The 25,025-nt window shown below is 54.5% G+C and overlaps 1 protein-coding gene across 1 annotated transcript; it reads right to left on the bottom strand.

Moving 5' to 3' along the window:
• Positions 1-2,344: 2,344 nt before the first annotated feature.
• On the bottom strand, positions 2,345-24,583 carry GNG2 (G protein subunit gamma 2). The gene is made up of 4 exons (XM_068416648.1): positions 24,482-24,583; positions 5,755-5,821; positions 4,496-4,611; positions 2,345-2,687 (listed from the first exon to the last, which is right to left on the bottom strand). The coding sequence occupies exons 3-4, from the start codon at positions 4,580-4,582 to the stop codon at positions 2,559-2,561; spliced, it is 216 nt and encodes a 71-aa protein (XP_068272749.1). The 5' UTR covers positions 4,583-4,611; positions 5,755-5,821; positions 24,482-24,583; the 3' UTR covers positions 2,345-2,558.
• Between the last annotated feature and the right edge of the window lie 442 nt (positions 24,584-25,025).

The following is a 25,025-nucleotide window of genomic DNA, read 5'->3' on the forward strand; positions in this document are numbered from 1 at the left end:
CCTTGTGAGAAAAAAAAGTCCTTTTCCAGTAGATATTTTTCCTTTAAAAGCCTGGGGGTAGAGTTGAATGCGATTTGATACCCCGTTGGAAATACAGCATGGGGATGGAGAGGTGACTGGTATTTCTGTTGCGAGGGGAGGGGGGTGGAAACGGTCTTGGCAGGCGATGTCTACTCGGATAACAAAGGCGTATCTGTGTAAATATAAATACTGGGGTGAAATACCTGGCAGCACACCAAACACCACTACCAACATAAAAGAGAGACCAGCAACGCAAAACACCTTCAATGAGTAGTTCAGGCTAATTCAAAATTCCTCCCCGCCCCGCTCCCTACTCTTCATGCAGCTTTATTCGTTTATTTATTAAGAATTCCAGTTGTAAAATACGCAAGTCGTTAAAAAAATTATTACAAACCACTTAATAACAGCGTTTGAGAAGGGTCGGGGTGCAAGCCCCGGGTCAGACCGGCTGCACTTCACTCTCCGTGATGGCAAATCAGCGTTAAAAAGAAAAGACAAACCCAGGCCAGGGTATTTACGTCTGCCTTGTAACACCAAGAGTGAAACCAGCTGCAGAGCAAACCACTTCGTCCGTCCTTCATCCTAAAGCTACGTCAGCTGTAGTAAAAAGATGGAAACAGGGAGGTGAGGAGGGGCCGAAAGCCCCTGTGGGAGGGCTGGGACCATCTAGGCTACTCGTATAAACATTCCCAGATGCCAGAAGTTTTGAGTCCAGTGTAAGAACAACTGGTCTTCTCTGTAGAAGACTAGAAAAAGAGTATGAAAAGGTAGAAAAAACAAAATGCACTTGTTACGGGCTAGAAAGATTTGCCAAAAGGTACCTAAAGACTATTGCCCTCTTGAATCTGCGGGGATTTTTAAGCCAATACCTGATTCAGAACTAGTTTAGCGGCGTCACCGCAGACCCCCGACACCCCTGCGTGACACCCACCTAATTTTGTACACAGATCCCCAAGTTATGGTTCCCAAAGTCTCCCAGGAGCGAGGCTGAGCGGGGAAAGCCGGGAGGTGTTCAGCAGTGGAAAGGAGAGACAAGCCACGTCCGCAGGAGTATTAACCCAAGGCGGAGCAAAAAAAGGTGGCGTGTGTCCCCCGAAATGCTGACGGCAGATGAACTGGACCTGGGAATAATTCCCCAGCCTGACGCGGAGTTCAGGCTGTGTGTAAACAAGGTGTCAGGCACCTCCGTGAAGGGGTGGCCCCACGGCTTCCCCCACGGCTCCCCAAGCTGCTCCCCGGGCCCTACCCATCGCAGCGGGGTGGCAGCAGGAATGGGAGAGCCGGTGGGTGCGGGAAGGGGCAGAACCATCCCACCACGGGGCAGCATCCCACCGCGGGGCAGCATCCCACCGCGGGGCAGCATCCCACCGCGGGGCAGCATCCCACCACGGGGCAGCATCCCACCGCGGGGCAGCATCCCACCGCGGGGCAGCATCCCACCGCGGGGCAGCATCCCACCACGGGGCAGCACCGCAGCCCAGCCCAGAAGGGAGGAGATGCTGCCGGGGAAGCCGAAAGAGCAGGACACAGACCAAGGGAGGAGGGCAGAGGCACAGAGGTGTAGGAGAAGAGGAAAGACACGGAAAGAAGTGGTCGACTTTGATTTTCAGATTTCTAGCTACCCCACAACGCCTGGGGCAGGGGCCACCCTGAGCCCCGACACGCAGGGGCTGGCACCTACCCTAACGCAGGAGGTATTTCAGGCACGTCTAAGGCATCGCAGGAGTTGTCTCTGCTTTCAGGATCGCCTTGGTTTCCTCCCTACAGCTTCTTCCACCAGCACGTGGTGTCAAACGATAGAAAAGAAAAGTCTGGAGCGGATGAACAGAGAGAAACCCTCATGCACTACCACCGAACGCCGTCACAGGAGAAGGAAGCACCAACCACGACACATGACTCACTGTCACTCGCAGGGCCGAAGCTGACCAGATACAAACTGTTAGAAAGTGGGGTTCGCTGGAAACACGGAGCTGCCGGCACGCGGGGGGACAGGCAGGAGCTGCCGGCGTCCCCGGTAACCCGCCGCGGGGCCGCTCAGCCCCCGTGCTACGCTACCGCCAGAAATTAAAAAGCACAAGACCAAACACCGAGTAACATCATAGTCATCTACCCTGTCGCTATATATCTGACAACTTAAATAAAAAATAATATTTTGGAAAGAAACCAACAATATCATTCCAAGAAGGTTATACACATCCTTAGCAGCTACGTTGCTCAGCACAGCTCTGCTGCTTTAAATATGGAACAATCAAACAATTTTGTGAGCAGAAAAGTGACACAAATTTATTCTTTACATATTTTTTGTTTTTTCTTTCTAGGCAACTCTACAGACTTCAGATCTTTTGCCTCGCAATGCAGATCATCTTATTCCCCCAAAGGTAACCAGGTTCTTTAAACATGCACATCTCTGTAGCTTCCAGGCCGTGTATTTTACTTATTTTTGTTTAAATTCTGCGGACTAGCAGGTCGTCCCCATTCCTAAAAACTCTACACCAGTGTTCAGGGTGGCCTGAGTGCCGGTCAGGCTCCTCGAGCGTTTACAGGATGACGCAGAAGAACTTCTTCTCTCTAAAGGGGTTTTCTGAGGCCGGGACGGGGGTCAATAGAGGGTCCTCCTTGGCGTGGGCTTCGCAGTACGCCATCAGGTCTGCTGCCGCTTTTGACACCTGGAAGAGAAGGAGCCCCGCGTTAGGGACTGGCTGCGCTGGGGACATCCCACAGAATCACAGAATCACAGAATTAATCAGGTTGGAAGAGCCCTCTGGGATCATCGAGTCCAACCATTGCCCTGACACCACCATGGCAACTAGACCAGGGCACTAAGTGCCATGTCCAGGCTTTTCTTAAACACATCCAGAGATGGTGACTCCACCACCTCCCTGGGCAGCCCCTTCCAATGGCTAATGACCCTTTCTGAGAAGAAATGCTTCCTAATGTCCAACCTGAACCTCCCCTGGCGAAGCTTGAGGCTGTGTCCTCTTGTCCTATCGCTAGTTGCCCAGGAGAAGAGGCCGACTCCCACTTCACTACAACCTTCCTTCAGGTAGTTGTAGACTGCAGTAAGGTCACCTCTGAGCCTCCTCTTCTCCAGGCTAAACAATCCCGCCCCAAGAGATCCCGCAGCATTCCCAGCCCAGGGTACGGAACATCATACAGCACACCCCGGCCCAAGCCCTGACCCCTGAACGGGCAGCACGTCCCTGGGGGGGCTGGTTTGTCACCGCTGGGCTCTGAGCTCGCCCGTCAGCGCCCACCCCGTGAGCACCCTTCACCTCCTTCACCCATTCGCATCCTTCACCCGACTTGGTCGTCACGAGGACCGACTTCAGCAGGCGCCGCATCCCCGCCGGCTCTGACCCAGCCCTCGGCAGGGACATCCACAGCTGCTAGAGCAGCCACCGACTTGGCTGTTCATCCAGGACACAGCAGCAGCTCCTGACCTGCCGGAGCTCACCCTGGCCCCGACAGACATGCCTGGCACGCAGACGTGCTGGCAGCCAGCAGCCAGCCCTGGAGCACCTCTCTCCCTGGGACAGGCTGTCGTCCAAAACCACCTCAGTGGAGAAGACAAATCCCCCGGGATCTCAAGCTCGAAGCTGATGAGCTTTTGTGGGCCCAGAAGCAGCAATTCCACCAGGGTGGAGCAAAAGCAGCACCTCCCAGAAAGGACTGGGCTTTCCATAGGGAAGATTCCAGAGGAGGGCAGCCAAGCTGGTGAAGGGTCTGGAGGGTCTGACCTACGAGGAACGGCTGAGGGAGCTGGGGGTGTTTAGCCTGGAGAAGAGGAGGCTCCAAGGTGACCTTATTGCAGTCTACAACTATCTGAAGGGAGGTTGTAGTGGAGTGGGAGTTGGCCTCTTCTCCCAGGCAACTAGCGATAGGACAAGAGGACACAGCCTCAAGCTTCACCGGGGGAGGTTCAGGTTGGACATTAGGAAGCATTTCTTCTCAGCAAGGGTCATTAGCCATTGGAAGGGGCTGCCCAGGGAGGTGGTGGAGTCACCATCTCTGGAGGTGTTTAAGACAAGACTGGACATGGCACTTAGTGCCATGGTCTAGTTGCCATGGTGGTGTCAGGGCAATGGTTGGACTCGATGATCCCAGAGGGCTCTTCCAACCTCATTGATTCTGTGATTCTGAGGAGTCAGGACAACACGGCTTTCGGAGTTTCCCCGCTAACCTCGAGGCTGAGCACTGAGCACTGCCCAAAGGACAGATGTAACAGCGTGGGTTGAACCTGTTCCCAAGAAGGCGAGATGCCTCGGGGACAGCCGCTCCTTCCCACCCCTCAGCAGGGCTCCAGGCGATGCTTCCAGCTGCCCTCCATGGGTGACCATCTCCCACTGCCTTCACCCACGGCCATCAGGATCGTTACATAAGCATCCTCCATCAGCACCGCCCCGCCACCGCGTCCTGGCTCCCACCGCCTCGCAGCATCCCTCTGAGCCCACGGCCGAGCCCCGAGCCACGCTACCTTTATCCTGTCGATGTTGGCCTCCATCTTCAGCTGCTCCACCAGCTTGCGGGCTTGTGCTATGCTAGCAGTGTTGTTGCTAGCCATGGGCGGGCCAGGCGCGCGCTCCAGACGGGCTGTGGGCACAAGCAGACGTGGGTGAACTCCTGGGGTCGGGTAGAGAGCTGCTCCCGGCCCTGAAACCCCCAAAACCATGGGCTGGGGTTGCGCGTGTGGAGCTGTTAGAGTGGAGCCATGTGAATGAGGGTGTGAGGATGGGAGATGCAGACCTGGGCATCTCAGCTGGCGTTTAATCCTGTGTTTATACAAGGGCACTGAGCCACCAGCCTTTGTGGGTATGTGGGTAGTCACGTGCTGCCAGCAATACCCTCCTCATCGTCCCCAGAGTGGGGGATGCCCTATGAGCCATGCTTAGGGGACACCTCCTAGAGCACAGCACACTCCGGCTGAGCTGTGCTTTGGCTTTTGCTGTTACAGGAAAGGCTGCGGTGGCACCAAGGCAAAGGAAAGCAGAGAACCAGCTCCCCTGGAGCAGCCCAGCTCTGCTGCTGCCGTGCCAAGCTGGTTACCCTGCCCCAAGCCAGGCACATCATCCAGACCCATGCCAGTGCCCAGCATCCCTCCGGCCTCCCTTGCTTTGTCCCTGCTGCCAACTCCAAACATTGAGATGCTAAACAGGATGCTGGAGTTTCCTGTTTCTCGAGGTTTCTACCCCAGGCAGGCGGGGGGGGGGACGCTCACTAAGTCCACACCACCTCGATCACGGATGTTTTTCCGTTACCTTCTAAGAGCCGCGAGCTCCGGCAGCGGCGGCCAGAAACGCAGCGCTCAGCTCCTCCGGCAGCCGACGCTTTTACAAGCACCGAGTATTTTACAGCAGAGGCACAGCCGTGCTGTGCTGTGCTGGCCCCTGCCTGGCCGGGGCTGCCTGCGAGCTCAAAAAAGGGTTTTTTTTTGGGATGTCCTGCAAGAGCAGGGCACAGCGAGCCCCCCGCCAGCCCCTCGGGTGATGTGGCAAGGATGGCACAGCCCTAAAATGAGGCTTGTGGCATTTTAGGGAGGACACGGAAAAGCTGTGGGCACGTTCAGCTCAAGCCCAGCCCAGGGGATGTACGGGTGTTTGGAGAGAGGCTCATCCTGGGACCTACAGAAAACCTAGTACTAAGGAGGTGACCGGTGCCAGGCGGGGTTTCTGGATGAGACCCCTCCCCAGCCGCCCCCCTGCCCGTCGGGGAGCACGAGGAGGAGTTATTTTTTACCAGAAGCAGGTCTCTCCGGTGATTTGTGCCTCTAGGTTCCCCTCTGCTCCTCTTGGCTGTTTGCTACCTTTAAATAAAGAGAATATATATAAAAAAAAAAAGGAGCCAGGTTAGGTTGATGTGATGCCAGTCAATGAGAGACATTATTTATGGCACCAGGAAACCCCGAGCCCTCGCAGACGCCGAGTCCTGTACCCAGGGAGGCAGAAAGGCTGTGGGTTTCCTTCCGTATCCCCCCTCCCTCCCGTGCCCTCCAAGCACGGCCCCCAGCGACATTTATTTGTTTGCATTCAGCGAGGTTTTCAGCACAGGAAGAGGTTTCAAGTCAGCAGGCGACTACCCGAGGGCTGTTGGCAGCCAGCCCCGCAGCACATCCGAGCACGCCGCTGCCGGGGCACGTCCCAGCGTGCCGTAGGATGCACGGCGAGAGGGGACACGGCACATCCCAAGAGGGGACACGCACGGCAGCCATGTAGGTTCACCAAGGTGCACGTCACCCAAGACACCGTTGCATGGTTTGGATCCCGCAGAGACATTTCTAACACAGCAAATATTATTCTTGGTGATTTTGTGCCATTTCCTATAGAGGACCATGGTCTGTCACTGCTCTGGTGGCTTCGGGACTGAAGTTTAATGTCATGGAAGGAGGCACGGGAGCGGGGAGGACTGCTGAGAGCTTCTGTACGGCTGCTACAGCCCTGATCTTTTAAAAAAATGTACGTATCCAACCCTGCTACTGCCTTTGTGCGAGGAAACCCTCCCATCCTCCTACTGCATCTAGCCCTAGAGGCACTAAGGTGGACAAGATGTCCCCAAAAACAAAGCCTGAGAAGACCAAGACCCCGCTGGGACAGAGGAGGGGACATCTGTGTGAGCACCCCGCCGTGCACCGGGCTGCGGGGACGGTGCCGGGGACCCGGGGGCAGCTCAGCCAGAGTTTTTTATCCCAACATGAGGACACCCCACCGTACCCCTGCGAGGTCGTGGAGCCACCAGGAGTAAACCCAAAGCTTCCATGCCTTCTCATCGGGATTTGATGAAAGCCAAGCCAAGCTGCTAGAGAATCCTCCTCTCCTTTAACCCCCAGCACCTCTTTACTATCTACTTTACTACTAATTGCAATCAACCAAACTACACCCTGGCAGGTGCTGCTGCCCCACACCACAGCCATACATGTATTTCAGACCAGACAGAAGGAAGAAATTTGTTACACTGAGGGTGGTGAGACACTGGCACAGGTTGTCCAGAGAGGTGGGAGATGCCCCATCCCTGGAGACATTCAAGGCCAGGTTGGACGGGGCTCTGAGCAACCTGATCTGGTGGAAGGTGTCCCTGCTCACTGCAGGGGGTTGGACTAGATGGCCTTGAAAGGTCCCTTCCAACCATTCTGTGATTCTGTGATTGATTTCTCTTCCCCAAGACCCAACGAGGTGTGGGGTTCCCTGCCGCCAGACCCCACACTGAACTAGGAGATACTTGTTAGTGGGTAGATGCCAAGAGCATCAGACTTCAGATAAATTAAAACCATCCCAGGGATGTGTGCTGGCGCTCACCGCGTTGCTCCCATTTACCTATAGATCCCCTATAGCTGGCAGAGGGTGGCTCCTGACCCCAGCCATCAAAAACCCCACTTTAAAGCTCAAAATCACCGTGCTTCCTGATATTTCCCAATTGTCACAGGGCTGTTCTCACACCTGATGCTGTTGTGCTAAACTTTGCCTGCAAAGAAAAGGGTTTAATGGCACTCACGTGTGCCTGGATAATAGGATTGCTGCCTCGGAGCCCCTGGGTTAATGATAAGGATGCTATTTTATTGTCATGCTAATGATGTTTAGCATGTACAGGACATGGATATCGTCTCTTTTGGGCTCTGTGCTGTAATTACAAGTCAGGATCTCGGCAGGTTGTTTGTGCAGAGGGTTCACAGGTTATTTACTGCACAGGGCAAGGGGGTGGGTACATTTAAAAGGATGCAAAGGTCTGGGCTCGGAAATTTTGCTGCTGATTTTTGCTAGCTGGTACCTACGCTGCAAGAAAACACCTGATTTATTGTCTCTCTGTTTTGCTTCGGGCCTAGGGACAGCCAGGCCTCCTCCAGCCCAGCAGGCTAATCGCATCTCCCTTGCTTGCTGGGTGCAATTCCCCCTCCCAGTGCATTTATGGATCCTGCAACCCCTTTAAATATTCTTCTGAGCCAGGGGAGAGCATTGGTGCTGCTCCTGTGCCCGCCAAGCGAGCTGGCACAAAGGCACCGACCCCCACCCCTCCTGCCAGCATTTAAGTCAGACATAAATTAATTTGCCAAGTCGCCTGCTGCTCATAGAATCACAGGATGGTTTGGGTTGGGAGGGACCTTAAAGATCATCCAGTTCCAACCCCCTGCCACAGGCAGGGACACCTTCCACCAGACCAGGTTGCTCCAAGCCCCATCCAACCTGGCCTTGAACACTGCCAGGGAGGGGGCAGACACAGCTCCTCTGGGCAACCTGGGCCAGGGTCTCACCACCCTCACAGCAAAGAATTTCTCCCTAAGATCTCATCTCAATCTCCCTTCTTTCAGTTTGAAACCATTCCCCCTCGTCCTGTCACTACTTGCCCTTGTCAAAAGCCCCTCTCCAGCTTTCCTGTAGCCCCTTCAGGCACTGGAAGGTGCTAGAAGGTCTCCCTGGAGCCTTCTCTTCTCCAGGCTGAACAGCCCCAGCTCTCTCAGCCTGTCTCCACAGCAGAGGTGCTCCAGCCCTCTGAGCATCTTCGTAGCCTCCTCTGGACTCACTCCAACAGCTCCGTGTCCTTCTTCTGTTGGAGGCCCCAGAGCTGGATGCAGCACTGCAGGGGGGGTCTCACAAGAGCAGAGCAGAGGGGCAGAATCCCCTCCCTCGCCCTGCTGGCCACGCTGCTGGGGATGCAGCCCAGGACACGGTTGGCTTTCTGGGCTGCCAGCGCACATTGCCGGCTCATGGTGAGCTTCTCATCAACCATCACCCCCACATCCTTCTCCTCAGGGCTGCTCTCAATCCATTCCCCACCCAGCCTGTGTTTGTGCTTGGGATTGCTCTGACCCACGTGCAGGACCTTGCACTTGGACTTGTTGAACTTCATGCGGTTCACACACGCCTGTCAAGGTCCAGCCTAGTGAGCTGCCAGGGCTGTCTCCCAGCACAGCCTTCCACGAGCTGCTTTGCCATGACCTCGACCGAGGAGCAATGCCAATCTGCCGCGTACAACCCAAAAAAAGCCACCGCAAAAGGAGCATTTCTTGACGCCAGAGCAGTCGAGCCCTCCTGCTACGCTGCCATCCTACTCCTCCCTCCCAAACCGAGCTCCTACAGGACTCTGGCATCCCACCGCCGCCAGCCCTGCTTGCAAGAGTAATTAGCCTTCGTTTGCCAGCTCCTCGTCAGCACCAGCTGCCACCTGCTTTGCACAGAGCCGAGCCGAAGGGCTGCAGAGCAAGCGCTGGGGCAGAGGGGTCCCCGGCCCCCTCCACCTCCATCACCAGCCCAAACCCCACAAAGTCCAAGCCCAATCTCCACCCTGGCTTTTTTCCCCTCTTCTGCTTGGGTTTTATCTCAAGTTGAGTGTAGGTAGAGACAGGAATTCTCCTAAACGTTCACAAAAATGGCATTTTAAGGGGGATTATTTAGTCCAATACCCTTAAACAGGCAGCTGTCATCACAGAAGGGGTATCTGGAAGCACATTTTGCAGGAAAGCAAATGAAAAGCCTCCCCGCTTCTTGGTTTCAATTCAAAAGCCACGCTTGCCCTCACTCAGGCACCAGTATTTTCCACCCAGGTAGTAGCAAAGCGGGTGAACCCCATCGCGGGCAGCCAGGATTTTGGGGAGCGCGGGGCTCAGGCTCGTTCCTACCAAGCAGGCATCACCCAGGGGTTATTTTTTGGTCCAGGAAAGGTGCCAGGCTGGGTATTGTAACGGAGGGAGTTGTTCCAGCTCCCATCCATGCTCGGATTGCTCCTGGCCCCTGCGCATCCCAGCAGCTGAGGCCGACCCAGCTCGCTGCATCCCAGCACAGCCAGGTGCAGGGCCAATGCGGTCCCCACTGAGGCAAGTGGGTTTGCCTAAAAACTGCCTTTTCCCCACCAAAAAAAAGGCGTGACACAGCATCCAGAATGGATAACAGAGAGTACGGCCGTGCCGCTGTCCCCCGCAGCCGGGGCTGCCGGTCACCGGCCGGCTGGAGCGTGGGAATCCCTCGCTTTTGAAGCCATCCTGTTGCTTTTGTTAAAAGCCATCGCTAAAAATAGGCAGCTCGGCTGAAAAAAGAATTACTAAATATATACAGAAAAAATATAAAAATATTACAGACAAACCAAAAATAGCAAAAAGCCTTATTTCCAGGGGGTGGGAGCTGCTGGAGTCGCATTGATCTCGACAGCAGTTGCAGACCTGGCTGGGAAAGGAGCCTTAACCCACCCAAATTATATGTGTTCCATTATTTCCTTCAGCAAAGAAAACGTTACGAGCTAGATTTGTGCCCGTCAGCTCCCATCACGCCGCGTCGCTGGGGCAAAGGAGTGTAATCCTCAGCGGTGGTCACAGCCACAGCTCCCAGTCCCCACCCACAGGGATTTTATTCCCTTTTCCAATGTCCATTTTTTACACCCGCTATCCAATACGGTGTTTAAATCACCAAAAAGCAGCTCGCAGGTCAGAGATGTGCCGGCGAATAAATACATAAATTAAAAGGCGCTCGAGTGGGGGGGGAAAAAAAGAGCCTGTTTCCATGGAAACAGCTTCGTTATCACACCAGCATCCCAAACAGCGGTGAGGTGGGATGGGTGCCCGTTTCGGCCCCGGTGCTGGCAGGTTTTGGTGCCTGGCCTCCCACCGCTTCTGCGGCAGTCGGGGAGGGTGCCAAACCTGTTGCCCGTTTTAGCCTTGCGTAGCCCTATTCAGCCATATTTCAGCCCAAAAGCAGCGCCGGGGTCAGAGCCAGCCCTGGGTGTCCCAGCACACCTCGTTATCAAGGCAATGCAAAGCGTAGGGAGATGCTGCAAAGATTTTTCTCTCAGCTTTTTATTTTCTCACAGGCGTCCTAACGGTTCAAAACGAAGGCGAACAGAAACCAACATCTACTTCCTTTTTTTTTAGTTTGTTTTTTGGGTTTTTTTTTTAAAAGATTATTCAGGTGAAGGATCAGCTGCCAGACATCACAGCTCCAGTCCTTCCTGCCACAGATCATAGGGAATGGTGGCTCTCTCCAGCTGGGGACCACAAGGTGGGGGCACCAACCTGCTCCGGGGTTGGCACAAGGCTCTGTCACTGCAGGAATGCCACCAGAGTTGTGATCCCTGTGCTGAAGGTCGGGGGTTTAACAGCAGCATCTGACGAAACTGGAGATTTCCAGCGAGCCAAAAAGCTGTGCAACCCCCTCACCTTGTCCCAGGGATGTACCCCTGGAAAGGAAAAGCCACCCCACCATCATTTGGGGGAAAACCCTGGGAAAAAGTGTTTGGGTTTGATGCACAAGGGTCAAATCCAGTAGTGCGTGCACATCAGGCACTGGGGGGACTGGTGCCCTGGGAGCTCGGCCAAATACTGGGGAACAAGGATGCCCAAACACTGGGGAATAAGGATGCCCAAATACTGGGGAACAAGGATGCCCAAATACTGGGGAATAAGGATGCCCAAATACTGGGGAATAAGGATGCCCAAATACTGGGGAAAAAGGATGCCCAAGTACTGGGGAATAAGGATGCCCAAATACTGGGGAACAAGGATGCCCAAGTACTGGGGAATAAGGATGCCCAAATACTGGGGAACAAGGATGCCCAAGTACTGGGGAATAAGGATGTCCAAGTACTGGGGAACAAGGATGCCCAAATACTGGGGAACAAGGATGCCCAAGTACTGGGGAATAAGGATGCCCAAGTACTGGGGAATAAGGATGCCCAAATACCGGGGAACAAGGATGTGGCGAAGGGTTTCAGTGCAGGCTCCACTTCTGCGGTCCCCAGCGGGGCTGAGCAACGTCACTGCTGCGCTTCCCCGAAAGTGAAAACGATTTAAGGGTTGGGTTTTTTGTTGTTGTTGTTTTTTGTTTTTTTGTTAATTTAACGGAACGTTAAAACACACCCAGAGGCCAACAGGAGGCTGAGGGCTCGCTGCAGTGCACGTGAGCGAAGGAAAGGACACGGCTGCTCCCCTGTTCAAGCTGCAGTTAGCCTTCATCCTACCCCGATTTAAATAAAACACTAGCTCTCAGTTGCTTGCTATTATTTTTATGAAGCTTGCCTGAGAGGAGAACACGCAGCTTCGGAAATTCCCCCAAACCACCGGTGCTCCCCACAAAACCAGGATTTCTCAGAAATGCCCCATTAGCTGCCTCCTGCAAAGCGGTCCCTGTGCTGCCTAGGGCATCCCCAACCTCCCCGTCGGGCTGGAAGGTGGAGGCTTCTCCAGAATCTTTGAAGTTCCCCGGATAGACCAAAGTACCTCCAGCACACAAATGGCCCAAGTAAATACAGAAATAGAGGAGAAGGAGGGAATCAGGCTGAGGAGGGATGTGCAGATGGGTCATGCTTCACCCCAGGCTGCTGCAGGTGTGCTGTGTGGTGGGGGAGCTCATGGGAACCCATCCAACCATCGCCCAAGGGTGCAGACCTGTCCCAGGAGCAGAGCTCGCACCTTCTTTCCCCCTCAAGCCAATGTGAAGGGCTCTCCTGTGGTCCCACACCCTCCCATGAGTCGGATGCCCGGATTTCTCCCCATCAGGTCCACAAAAACCTTGGAAAAACGGCCACTAAGCCTTGGGGCATCACAAGCCCACAGGTTTCTCCCACGCTGGAGGGTCTCTGCCCTTCACGGGGGTCAACCCGGGGTGGAGGTCAATGGCACGTACCGATGGAGCAGCAGCTATATGGTAAAATCACGAATGAATCGACCCAGTAAAAAATTCCCGTTGAAACTCCGATCATCTCTCGGAGACCAAAATCCACCCCGTGAAACTTGTTTCCTACCGATGAAGTGGCAGCAGGCTGGGTAGTCCCTTACTTCACAGGGCAGAATGTTCTGCTCTAAAGGAGACTCTACATCTAGGAAACACACACCACCTCCCAGCTGGCCAGAAAAGAGCAGAAACCTTCAAAAAAAGCTCTTTTTTTCCCATGGAGAGACCTCTAGAAAACCAAAATCACCCTTTTTATTAGAAGCATCATCACACCCATGACTTCTCAATTCCTTCACTTCTTGATTCCTTCCTAAAAACAACACAAATTGACTCTGAAATAAGTCCTTTGTACACACCTTGCTCAGAAATCCCAGTTCCCTGCCCCTTGTCCCAGCAAGAAGAGAGATGGTTAAAGCTGCCGAGGAAGGAATGAGCTCCTGTACCAGGAAAAGGAGTTCAACATCTGTTCATCCAGCTCTGAACTCCTGACCCTTAATTAAGGGAAGCAGCCAAGAGCTATTATTTCACGTTAATTAACTGATCCATTCTTGGATTTCAGTTTTGAACATCCTGCTTGTCAGGGTCAAGACAAAGACCTTTGGGGGAAGGTGCGACATGAGGTTTGAAAGCGAAGGGGAAAAGCAGGGAGGGCTGGAAGGCGACGGCGTTTCACCCCAGTGTCACGTTTGCAAAAGGACTGGGGTATTTGGCTGGGTCAACACCGGTCCTGAAGGGACAAACCCACCCTGAGCCTCACGCAAAGTCACAGAATCACAGAATCAATGAGGGTGGAAGAGCCCTCTGGGATCATCGAGTCCAACCATTGCCCTGACACCACCATGTCAACTAGACCATGGCACTAAGTGCCACGTCCAGTCCAGATAACTTCTGCGGCACATGAAGCCCTCAGCGGCAGAAACCGTTGCAATAAGAAATAGTTCTCCCATGATTTCACTCAAACCAAACCTTTATGAGAATTTTATTTTAAGTAACACTCACGCGAAGCCTAATAACCCCTTTCCAGCCTCTGGGAATCACCCAACACACTTACATCAGCAACGAAACAACCCCGTTAACCAGCCCATTAGTTTAAACCCCTCCAGGAATTACCTTAGACTGCTTTAATTAGGTATCCACCGTACAAAAGAATTAATTAATTAGTGATAAGCACCTGAACCACATTACTCATAAGGCTCTATTTCGAACTTCAAATACAGCAAACAGGTCACAGTTGCTGTAGCAGAGCAAAGCCCCGGTGCTGCTGCCTGCTATTTCTCTTCCCATCAAAGCAGTGAGGCTGGGAGCCTTTTTTTTTTCCTTCTTTATCCCTTTTTCAGGTTTTTCACAGCATCCAGAGCCGGTGCCTTTAGAGCTGCTACTCAACTAGTGGCTGCACCGTGTAGAGATGGGAGAGCTTTGTAATTAATTTCTGAGATTTGGGGTGCTTGAGGCATCGGTTGTGGGGTAAAACCCTGTTATCTTGCAGGTACGGGTACCCTGCAAAGGCTTCGCTACGAAGCTGTCACATCAATAAGGTACCTGTTATTATGAGTAAAGCATTTGCTGATGGCCAGATCCCAAGCTGCAGGTGGAGGATCACCACTAAACGTGGGTGATTTTAGCAAGTTTCTGGGGTGAAAAAAAAAGGGGGGAAAAAAAAGGGGGGGAAAAAAAGAGGAAAAAAAATAGGAAGAGTAGAGGAAAAGAGAAGAGGGAGGAAGAAAAAGAGGGAGGGGGAAAAAGAGGGAGGGGGAAAAAGAGGGAGGGGGAAAAAGAGGGAGGGGGAAAAGAGGGGGGAAGAAAAAGAGGGGGGAAAAGAGAGGGGAAAAAGAGGGGAGGGAAAAAGAGGGGAAGAAAAAAGGAAAAAGGAAAGAAAAAAGGAAAAAAAAAGGAAAGAAAAAAGGAAAAAGAAAAAAGGAAAGAAAAAGGAAAGAAAAAAGGAAAGAAAAAAGGAAAGAAAAAAGGAAAGAAAAAAGGAAAAAGAAAAAAGGAAAAAAGAAAAAAGGAAAGAAAAAAGGAAAGAAAAAAAAGGAAAGAAAAAGGAAAAAGAAAAAAAGGAAAGAAAAAGGAAAAAGAAAAAAGGAAAGAAAAAGGAAAAAGAAAAAAGGAAAGAAAAAGGAAAAAGAAAAAAGGAAAGAAAAAGGAAAAAGAAAAAAGGAAAGAAAAAAGAAAAAGAAAAAAGGAAAGAAAAAGAAAAAGGAAAAGAAAATAAAAAAGAAAAAAGGAAAAAGAAAAGAAAAAAGGAAAAAGGAAAAAGAGGAAAAAGGAGGAAAAAGGAGGAAAAAAATTTCCCCGTGCTATTCCGTATTTTCACAATCAATAACTTTGAAAAGTAATTTATTGTGGCTTGCGCTGGCCCCGACATTTCACGGCCTGCAACTTGCCCGCTGGCAAACTGGAGGCCGGGGGGGTTTCTCCCCGCTGCCAGCCCGCGGGCAGGGACGCAAACCGGGTTAGCTGGGGCTGCCTGGGCAGAAGTAGGCCGCTCCTCCGTCCTCGGTCGCTGAGCTGACCCATATTAGCTCAATTCAATTTCACTTCTGCAGCCCGCTAATGCCTCTTTTTCTTTTTTTTTTCCGTAACCTAAAGTAGGCCTAAAGTAGGGCCCGGTGCTGGAGCCGGTGAGCGCGGCTGGGTCCTTCCCGCTGCGGCGAAGGGGGCATGGCCATGGCGGCAGAACTGGGACAGGGACGTGGAGGTGGATCGAGAGGCGGCCGTGGGCTCCGCTGCTTCCCCCCCTGCTCAGCCTTGACCCACCTGCACTTCTCCTGACCACGACACTTCCGCAAAAAAACCCAAAATCTGCTTTTCTCTGTGCCCTCGGAGCCTTTCCCACGCCATTCCCCCAGCTTGCCGTGCCCATCTCCGCGCTCACCCCCTCTCCGGCGTGCTCAGCACTCCGCGTACAACATCTCGGAGCCCAAAAATCCCTGAACCAGCCCATTTTTCCCCTTAAAACGCAGGCAAAGCATCCCTGCCACGCGTCGTGCTGAGTCAAGGGCCCTGCTTTTACCACCACCCGTTATCCTTGGCTGTAGCGTGGAGTGACACACGCTCAGCAAACACTGATGCAACGCAGCCGTGAGGAGAAAGCCACCCCAGAGCTTCTGGCTAGCCTGGGTGGTGTCTTTACACTTGGAATATCAAGCATTAAAAAAATAAAATAAAGGCAAAAAAATTTAAAGCCAAAGAAATTGTGGATGAAGCAGCACGTTGCCGGCTCGCCCTCCCCTCCCGTGCGTTGATACCTCCCGTGTTGGAGATCAATCCATGCTGGCCATGCCCTGGGTCTCACGTATATCATTTATCCCCCCCAGAGCTTTAATCCCACTTCCAAAGGAGCGGAGTTGCTGTGTTTGGTGGCTCTGAGAGCTGCCTTCCCCAGGGCGAGCGCCTTCCCCGGCCTACCTGGCTGCGGGGAAGCCTCGGCGCGGGGCTTTGCCGCTGATTTCTGTATTCGTCTGATTTCTGTATCCTTCTGATTTCTGTGTTCTTCCCAGCGCCAGCTAGGAAAATCAATGAAGGCAGCTGCTCTGCGAGGGGCCAGGTTTCAGTGCCAGGTAGGGTGGAGGAGCAGCATTGATTCACAGCCAGCCTAACTTATACATCAATTAATGGAAATGCTTACACAGGGCTTCAATTTAGGCTTAAAAAAACAATTAAAAAATCAGTGCCTGACTTATTTGCTGCTTATACCTCCCCACAAGCCTGGGTTGCTGCGTTAAAATCATCTTTTTATTCCCCCTGCCAGCATGGTGCGGAGGGAGGAGGCAGGGTCCCCCCCGCCGGCGCTGGCTGGGGAGCAAGGGAAGCACCGGACATGAGTACAAAGCCCCCAAGCGAGGATGTGAGGCTGAGCAGCAATTATATTAAATCAGCTGATAAATAATGCAACGTATTTTGATGGTACCAGCCCTGCGAGCACTGCACAAACGCCATCGCATCGCCACGAGATTAAAAATACAAGGGGCAATGGGCACAAGCTGGAACATGGGAAGTTCCATCTCAATATGAGGAGGAACTTCTTTACTTTGAGGGTGGCAGAGCACTGGCACAGGCTGCCCAGGGAGGGTGGGGAGTCTCCTTCTCTGGAGATATTCAAAACCCACCTGGACGTGACCCTGTGCAACATGCTCTGGGTGACCCTGCTTTGGCAGGGGGGTGGACTGGATGATCTCCAGAGGTCCCTTCCAACACTTAACCATTCTGTGATTCTGTGATTCTGTGACAAAGCACAATCAGGTTGGTGTGACTTGAATAATTGAACCTAAAGCCTTTTGGAAACACAGCAGAGCCACCAGACCATTGCCTCTTCGCAAGGTCCTACACAAACCAATGGGCTCCACCAGACCTGGTCAACATTCAATGCTTTCCCATCCAAGGTGAGAGCTTTCCAGTGTGAGCAGAGCTGCTCCAGCAGCAGACACAGTCCTGAAGACTAATTACAGAATCAGAATCAATCAATCAATAAGGTTGGAAGAGCCCTCTGGGATCATCGAGTCCAACCATTGCCCTGACACCACCATGTCAACTAGACCATGGCACTAAGGGCCATGTCCAGGCTTTTCTTAAACACATCCGGAGACGGTGACTCCACCACTTCCCTGGGCAGCCCCTTCCAATGTCTAATGACCCTTTAATTAGAAGAGGTTTACAGGTTGTGGATGGCTGATGACCCCCCTAAGGACCCCAAACCACTGCAGACCCAGTGAGGGCACAGGAAGTCCCTGAGATGGTATGTAGAGACGTGGAGAAGACCTGGCCGCATGGAGTAGACTTAGCCGTGTTTCTGCATGACACCCTGGGGGCACCTGGACTCACATGGACTTATATAATGCCCATGGGGACAGCACTGATCTGCCCATGGCGTTTGAGCAGGAGGTGGGATCAGAGACCTCCAGAGGCCCCCTCCAACCTAAATGAGTCATTGACCGTGCTGGTCCATTACCAAAATTCCTGTTTGCTCACTGGAAAGCACCTGAGGGATGCAGAAAACAACAGGAAAATGAAGGAGATGTGGCACAAATCCTTGGGCAGCTCTCCTCATGGCCACCAGCTCTCCAGACCAACACATCCCAGCCTGGCGAAAGCCAAAACCACAGTCAGAGACTTCTTCCATAACACACCTTCACAGCACAGGCAACCAACGTTATTCACCCTTCGGCCTGAACTCGACCTGCAAAACCAGCCAGCCCGCTCCTTTATCCCCACTCAGGCTGTCACAGAGGGGTAACCATCTCCCCATCCTCTTCATCCAGCTCCTGCTAAAAATGGGTCAAATTCCAGAGTTGATACAAGCAGAAGGAGCCCTTGGAGACAACACAACCACAATGCAAGTGAGATAAAACTGCATGACATGCCAATGGAGCATCCTCCCGAGCAGGTAAGGAAGACAAAACCCAACTGTGAGGACAAAACCCAACCTCCTCGTACACGAGGGACCACGGGTGAGGAAGCCTCCACTGTGCAAATGTGATGGTCAGATGTTTTCTGCACACCCAATGGGACCTGGGAAAGGAGGACCGTGTCCCACAAAGCATCTGCTGTCCTGCAGCAGCTCAGGGCTCACGAGAGCCTCGCTGGGGGGTGGAGAGGAAGTGCCAGCCCGAGACACCTCCCATGAGCAGCTGTGGTCAGAGCAGCAAACAGCACAGCTCTGCTCAAGAGAAACTTCATGGAAATCACGAGAGGCCTGGTTTTGTCAGATAAGAAGAAGGAGCAGGAAATGTCACGAGGTTTACAACCAAGCAGCTAAAGATTGAGTCCGTTCACCTCCAGGGTGACCAACGAGCTTTGTGCAGCTCCTGGTATGTTCAGGCCACACTTCAGGGCTCCCCAAGGCTGCAGAGAGGAAAGACCCTTGATAAACCCCTCCTAACAGGTACCAGCACTAGGGCTGCCTGTGCCCCCATAATGCCTTAGGAAAATGGGCACTGAGAATTTCTGCTGTTGGTTTGGTCATGAGGAGACTCAGAGCAAGGTCTTGGTGTCCCCTCCATCTGAGATGACCCTTTCAAAAGGCAAAAGGCAGCGAGGAGATGGTGCCCCTGGGCTCCATGAGTGCACAGGGAACTCCAGGGACATTTAACCTTCCCTCAAGCCATAAACCTCAACAGGCTGGATGCGGCCCGTACCTAAGGAGCCACTAACACCATATTGACCTGAGAAGATGTCTGCAGACACTGGGGACACACTAATCCCCATCAGAACGGTGTCTGCAGATGTGAAACCACAAAAAGCAGCAGAGAAGAAGGTGGTCTCCTCAACTCATGCCCCATACATCTCCTGCCCCTCAGCATACCCTTCATGCTCGGCCCAGGGCTCGCCACAGAGCACAGCCCCAAGCCCACGAGCAGATCACAGAATCACAGAATCAATCAATCAGGTTGGAAGAGATGTCTGGGATCATCAAGTCCAACCATTGCCCTGACACCACCATGGCAACTAGACCATGGCACTAAGTGCCATGTCCAGGCTTTTCTTAAACACCTCCAGAGATGGTGACTCCACCACCTCCCTGGGCAGCCCCTTCCAATGGCTAATGACCCTTGCTGAGAAGAAATGCTTCCTAATGTCCAACCTGAACCTCCCCTGGTGAAGCTTGAGGCTGTGTCCTCTTGTCCTATCACTAGTTGCCTGGGAGAAGAGGCCGACTCCCACTGCGCTACAACCTCCCTTCAGGTAGTTGTAGACTGCAATAAGGTTACCTCTGAGCCTCCTCTTCTCCAGGCTAAACACCCCCAGCTCCCTCAGCTGTTCCTCATAGGTCAGACCCTCCAGACCCTTCACCAGCTTGGTCGCCCTCCTCTGGACTCGCTCCAACACCTCAACACCTTTCGTGAAGTGCAGGGCCCAGATGATGGGTGCTTATTTACTCTCCTCCACCCCTGACAGCTGCCTGTTCCTCCCAAAGTCTAGCTGAGGAGAAACACATCAAAATGGAGAATAAACTCCTGCAAGGTGATTTCTGCCTTGAAACAGCTCCCGTGTCACCTGATGGCAGCGGGGAGAGCAAGCTGGAGCCCTGGACCTCCACCCCAACTTGGCTGGCAGTCCCCGTCCCGCTCTTCTCAGCCCCCGTGGGTGATGGATAACTCACTGCGGAGTGAGGCAATCCAGCCCAGCCCTACAGCAAGGCCGAGGCCACGGCAGCCGTGGCACAGCTCTTCGGTTTGGGTTGAGCCCTTTGGAAAACCCAAACCCACCCAATGCTGTAGAGGAAGGAGAGGGACAAGCCCCGAGCCCAAAGCTCATCTCATGGGTGCTCCTCACCCCAGCACTACCCTGAACCAGACATCTCAGCCATAAACATAACGAAGCCCTAACGATGATGCCTGCTACAGGCAGAGACGTGCTGGCACCATCCTGGCATCCCCCAGTGACAGTGGGATCATGAAGACATGTTGGCTCTGTCCCTGAAGATGTGAAGACATGTTTCTGGCACCCCTGTCGCGTTTGAGATCCGTTCCCTGACTCTCAACACCTTTTTTCTGCTTCCCCCGCCCCGTCACTGCACCTACTCCAAAGCAAAACCAAAGACACCGGGACCGAAAAGGAATTAAATCCACACCGAGCATCTCGCACCTGCCGGCGGCTGGCGCTTCCTGGCCCAAAATGGCCCAAAAAGCACAACTCCTCCAAACCCAACGTGCTCGATCCGCAGGGATTCACGGCTACGGGGAGGGATCCAGGATGACCCAAGCCTGAAGAGTCCCTCCAGCATCCCCCTTAAGGGGGTCACGCCTCAGGCTCATGCCTCTGGGGCGCCTGGCAGTGCTCCCCGCGCTGTCCCACGGGGATGCTGCAACAGGTTAAACGCTCTTGCGCTTGATCCAGCTTCAGCTCCCAGACGCGGCTCAGATGGGAGCAGGCAAGAGAGAAAACAGGGCTTCTCCGCATCCCTGCGGATGCTGGCGGGGGCACAGGGACACCCTAGAATCATAGAATCACAGGATGGTTTGGGTTGGAAGGGACCTTAAAGACCATCCAGTTCCAACCCCCCTGCCACGGGCAGGGACACCTTCCACCAGACCAGGTTGCTCCAAGCCCCATCCAACCTGGCCTTGAACACTGCCAGGGAGGGGGCAGCCACAGCTTCTCTGGGCAACCTGGGCCAGGGTCTCACCACCCTCACAGCAAAGAATTTCTTCCTCAGATCTCATCTCAATCTCCCCTCTTTCAGTTTAAAACCATTCCCCCTTGTCCTATCACTCCATGCCCTGCCTGTCCCCAGGTCCCCAGGCTGGGGGAGCCGTGAGCATGCCGGTCCCACCACGACCGCTGCTTTTCCCTGGCCGCAAGGACCCGATGCCACGTTTGCTTGTCGACAAATAAGCCAAGAAACGTTTTTATTAAAGGAGAAACGGCACAAACCCCCACGAACCCTGTCACTCCTCTCCCCAAGGTGCCGGTCAGGGCAGCACCGGGGCTGCTGAGCTGCTCCCATACGGGCAGGTGGAGGAAGGGGGTTTCTCAGCACCAACTTGCTCTGGGCATCGTCCATAATCAGGTCTATGTCTCTGGGACAATAAACCTGTTAAACCCAGACACCGACTCAGCTAAAGGAGCTTTGCTGTGGCAGTGCCTCCAACCCACACCAGCTACCAGGGTGCCACGCCAGGTACCACACTTTGGGGTTCACATCAGCACCCCTGAGAACAACCAGCCCCTCCCTGCATCTCAGCAGGCTTTTGGGTGCTAGACGAAAGCATCACCCACTACCAGAGACCTCCCCGTGACGCCAGTACCCGCCGACCACCACCCTGGACCTTCCCTTGGATCAACTCATTAGCCCGAGTTACAACGATGACAACAGACAACGGGGGAAGAAAATTGCTGTGTGAAAAGCCAAGGGAGGATGAGATACGGTGAAAAATAATTGTGTTTGGTAGGATAAGCAGGTCCTGGTGCAGCTGCTGCCCAGGAATTGCCCAGGGTTTCTCACCTGCATGCGAATAGCACAAGGTGGTGATTTTTTAAGGTTTGGTTCGATGCCATTTCAGGGATATTTTTTTTTCCACTGAGCCTGTGACAAAGCGGGTTCGGTGTTTGAAGCCCATCACACCTACATGAAATGCAGGAGATGCATGATCTTAGGCTCCAGGCTCAGCACGGCTGAAGCCCCACTGGAAGGGAGCAGGCAATAAAACCGTGCAAGGACAAGCACCAAAATCCCCTGGCCAATGAACCCCATCCCACCCCACGCCCTGCCCTGGAGCGTGGGGCACCATCTCCCTCTGCCTTTCACCCCATGGCAGCCGCTGCGACCCCACGAAGCAGCTGAGCAAGAAACCAGACAGGGAGAAACAGCGAGAAAAGAGTTTGAAAATCAAGAAAAATCGAAAACCCACCCTGATCCCTTTGCTCATCCCTCCCGCTTCTGCGCCGCTGTGAACGCACGCGGCCGCATCCCGCTCCGGAATGAGACGCTCGGAGAAGTCACGCTGAGAACTGACGCAACTCGTGCCTAAAATGCTCCTTTTCCCGGGGCAAACCCCTTATTCCCAACCCAAAACGGGGCAACGGGCCGGTGGGAGGGAGCAGGCGGTGCAGCCCCGTTGTCGCCGCAGGCGGCACACGTGTCACGAGTGTGCCGGCCTCGAGCATCCCGGCGCGGATGCATGGGATGGGGAGGCACGGCCACCCCCCGGCAACGCTTTTTAGGGGCGCGGGGGGTCCGGTGCCAGCTCACCAGCCCTAATTACTATGGTAACAGCCTGCGCCGGCGCCTGGCTGGCCTCCTTCGGTGACTCACTGGGCTTCAGAAGGAGAAGCGGTGCCTCGGCAGCCGTGGAAGCCGAGCGGGCACGTCTGCGTCCGTGGGACCCGGGTGGCAAGGCACTGCCCTCCCTGCCAAAGGTCGCCTTTTTATCGCGTTTTCCGCTCGCAGCCACCTTGGCACAGGGTGGCAAAGGAGCTGGCTGGCTCGGGGAGTAAAAATAATAATAATAATTGAGCTTCGTCACCATCTCACGGTGGGAATCCCATCGATTGCCTGCTCCTGGTCTCCATAACCCCCATGCCAGGCCCTGGTACACGCAGGTTCTCATCCTCCCCGGGGCCAGCCCACGTGCAAAATGTGCCCCACGGGGCCACCACCACCGGCTCACGACTGCAAGGAGCCCAGGGAAAACGCACCGAGCATCCTTAACGCTGGTACAGGCGCCGCTGGGAACAAAGCTGGCAGCTCCCGGGGAATTTGGGAGAGAGGGTGGGCACGTGCAGGTACCGTGCTAGAGGCGGGGGCACCTGCGGGTCCCCCCAAGCTCGTGATACCCCGTTTCAGAGGTGATGCTGACTCTAGTCATCACTCAGGCGATGCCGAGGCTGCCCAACTCATGTCACAGGTGAGCAGCCAGCAGCACGTGGTGCCAGCAACAGCAAGAAGCAGCAGCAAGGCTGAAAAAGCTAAAAAAAAGCACCAAAACTGGTGCCAAGGGAGCAGCGTGGCTGATGCCCAGCATCAGGATGGGGCTGAGCCATGTGCCCCTGTACCCCATGGCACGGGGTGAGAAAAGCCCCGTTATAACCCCAGGAGCACCTTGAAACATCCTCCTGGAGAAAGGCTTCGCCCCGGGGTTTTCCTGGCAATAATTAATTGAGTCATATTTCAATCCAGCCAGCGGCCATATGGTAGGAAAGAGGATTAAAATCGCATGCTCCAGCCGCATTCAGGGAAATCCAGTTATAAGGAAAAAATCCTCCGTGCCTGGCCCCAGCCCACTGCCAGGGTACGTGCCGCTGCCACCCGCACGGCCCCTGTCCCTCCCGCGGCCGGGGAGCACGGGCTCGCTGGCGGGGCGATGGTTATTCGGTAATTTGGGGGCCCAGAAGGAAATAGGGAAATAAATAACCCGCAGGACCCGCAGCGATGCCCTGCCCCGCACGCAGCGGGTACGGCGGGGACAGGTAATATGTGCCCTGGGTCAGTGCCCTTTGGGGTCACACGCCTTGAGTTCATTAGTAACTCGTTAGTAATGGGCGGGGGATTGTTGTGCTTCAAGATTTGCCTTAAATATAAATCCATTTTCCACCGAGAAGGCCAAAGTTTTTCGCTGGATTCCCCTTGCACTGGGGCAAGCGAGCCCTGGCCTGGGTTTGCCCCAGCGCTGGCCGTTTGCCCAGGGTTACCTACCCCACAAACCACCGCTGGGGAAAAAAAAATCAGGATTTCGATGGAAATGATGGGGAGAGGGCAGGGGCCCCCTCCGCCTGCGTGGTTGTCACCCCCAAATCCCCCCCTAAAAGCCAGGCTGGGGGCAGATCCATCCCAGCTGAGGTGTCCTGCAGGGATTTGGGGTTGGGCAAGTCTCCCCCTTCCTTCCCAAGGAAAGAAAGCAAAATAGAGACGGAAAGAAAGAAAAATAGAGATGGCAAGAACACTACGGCTCATTCATGGGCGGAAAAAGCCTCTCCTGTGGTGGCAAATCAGTTGATGAACTGCGGATCAAACCCTCTCAATCAAACCTTTGTTGAGGCGACCGAACTGTCGGGGCGAGGTCGCCTTGGCCCCCGCAGCCCCCCCCTCCCCGCACCCCCTCCCCGCAGGTGCCATCGCCACCCGGGGTCCCCATGGGGTGGCCAGTGGGGGCTGGGGGCGATGCGGGGACCCGGGGAGGGGAGGGGGGGGACATTTTCTGCTGATGTGGGCTAGCGAGGGAGCGGTTTGGGGGCCCACGGGGGCCACTGGCAGCGGGGGGCCGGCGCTGGGGACCGCCCTGCCCAGCCCCAGTGTGCCCAGTGCTGCCACGCTCAGTGCTCCCAGTACTCCCAGTGCCCCCCCCCCCAGCCCATGCTCCCCCCCCCCTGCCCGGTGGTACCTGGAGACGGGCGGTGCTGCCCCGGGACCCCCGTGGGGCGGGCGGCGGCGGCGGGACGGAGGGATGGAGGGATGGATGGAGGGATGGAGGGATGGATGGAGGGAGGGCTGCGGGCTGGAGGCAGGAGGAGGGCGGTCAGCAGCAGCCCCGAGCGGCCAGTCCCCACCCAGCTTTGTCTGCGCTCATCCCTCTGCCTACAGGAAGCGGCGCGGCCCCGACTTCCTCCTCCTCCTCCTCCTCCTCCTCCTGCTGCTGCTGCTGCTGCTCTCCTCTCCCCTCCGATCCCCCGCAGATCGCCTTTGCCCAGACCCGCTGCCTCCTGCCCCTCATCCTGCCTCAGTCCCTCTCCCTGTCCCTGCCCCGATCCTTGCCCCGATCCCAGCCCGTTTCTGCCCGAGTCCCTTCCACACCCCCCCGCACCCATCACACACCCCACACCCTCCCTGCACCCATCACACACCCCACAACCCCCCCTGCACCCATCGCACACCCCACAAACCCCCCTGCACCCATCACACACCCCACACACCCCTGCACCCATCAT

Source organism: Nyctibius grandis, chromosome 20, assembly GCF_013368605.1.
Source record: "Nyctibius grandis isolate bNycGra1 chromosome 20, bNycGra1.pri, whole genome shotgun sequence".
Lineage (NCBI taxonomy): Eukaryota > Metazoa > Chordata > Aves > Nyctibiiformes > Nyctibiidae > Nyctibius > Nyctibius grandis.